The sequence below is a fragment of the Amphimedon queenslandica genome, unplaced genomic scaffold (genome assembly GCF_000090795.2).
Source record: "Amphimedon queenslandica unplaced genomic scaffold, v1.1 AMPQUscaffold_3911_Cont24100, whole genome shotgun sequence".
Lineage (NCBI taxonomy): Eukaryota > Metazoa > Porifera > Demospongiae > Haplosclerida > Niphatidae > Amphimedon > Amphimedon queenslandica.
The window spans coordinates 1-1,460 of NW_003555767.1; the positions used below are offsets into that span (position 1 = coordinate 1).

Sequence of the window (1,460 nt, forward strand, 5' to 3'; positions counted from 1 at the left end):
CAAAGTCCCTCTACTTATACAGTACATGTAATTGTGCATACATATATGCATTGTTATTATAGTTATTTATTTATTTATTTTAATAGTTTAAAGTCAAATCCAGCTGGAGGAAGTTATAAATCCCACGGTCATGCTGAGACTGGTGTCCTCCTCCCAAGACGACGGACAACAACAGAAGAGCCAGTGGCCAGTAAAGCTCGTTCATCTTCCTCCCCCACCCACTTAACAAAGAGTCCATACCAGAACCCTAACTACACCAGCCCCAGGTAAAGGGTACATGTAGTACATGTGATCACTTGTATTTGTTTGTAAACATGAATTCTTAGTTTTATAAATAATGTTACACATGTACTAAATACACATGTACATGTACTTGTACAAAGTACATGTAGTTACACATGTACATTTATTTGAGCATTTAAACCAATAATGTACATGTACGTGTACATGTATGATATTAACTTTCTGTATCTGTCTTTTTCTTTGTTGCTACATGTACTTTTAAACTTTCTTTGTCTCCCCTCAGACTTGGTGTAGGAGGAGAGCAAGTCTCAAACACTAACACAAGGAAACCTTTATTCCCCATTCAAAGTGTTGCAGAGGACTCTACTGGACTATCAGAGACCGACAGTCAATCGATGCTAGACCTACCACCACCTCCTCCAAGAATGAGACACTTATCAGCCTGTGAGGAGGAAGGTGAATCAGACGAGGTCATCGTTGATGGCATGAGGTCACAGTCTCCACTACCAAGCCCACGGTCTCGCCGCCTCCTCTCCGCCCGTAGCTCCCCTAACCTAGCAAAGAGCGTTAGTCGGAGTGACTTCAGTGATGAAGAGGATGATGATGATATAATGGACCTGTCCACTGTCCCACGGTCCCATCCAACCCACCCCTCCCCTCTTGCCTCCCCTCACTTATCTTACTCTCCCCTACTCACAGTCAAGGCTATAGCTCTGACGAGGAGTCACTCTCGCATACTCTCTTGTATGATGGACGTCGTAAACGCTCGAGCAAAAGGATCCGTTATAACAAGGCGCTCCATCCTCTTGTGAGGGTTAATAGTGCTAGCAGTGACGACGGCTCTTTCAATGACAAACACTTGCGTCATAGTCTACCAAAATTTGGTAAAGATAAGCTCAGAAAGATGCTACCGTATCGGAGCACTCCTTCTACTCCAGCCGAGGGGAGTGGCTCTGAAAGCTTCACTGATATGCTGGCAGTTCGTATGAGAAGCAGCAGTGGGGGCGGTAGGCTGAGATGCAACTCAGCCAGAACTGATAGCAGCTTGAGTGATACTAATGAATTGAGTTTTCAAATCCACGAAAGACTTGAACTTAGTGATGGAGAAGAACTGGATAAACCTGATGAGCCTGTTAGTGATGATCAAGAGGGCGTGGCTAAGAATGGTCAAACACGTAAAATGAACAGTCCCTTGACTGAGTCTGCAATATGCTGTT

General features: G+C 44.2%; 1 protein-coding gene across 1 annotated transcript; it reads left to right on the forward strand.

The window, feature by feature from the left end:
* Window positions 1–86: 86 nt before the first annotated feature.
* LOC109592797 (uncharacterized) lies at window positions 87–1,271 on the forward strand (the record flags this gene model as incomplete). Its single annotated transcript, XM_020008158.1, has 2 exons — window positions 87–266; window positions 527–1,271. Coding segments are annotated over 2 exons (709 nt in total), but the record flags the coding sequence as incomplete, so codon positions are not given.
* Between the last annotated feature and the right edge of the window lie 189 nt (window positions 1,272–1,460).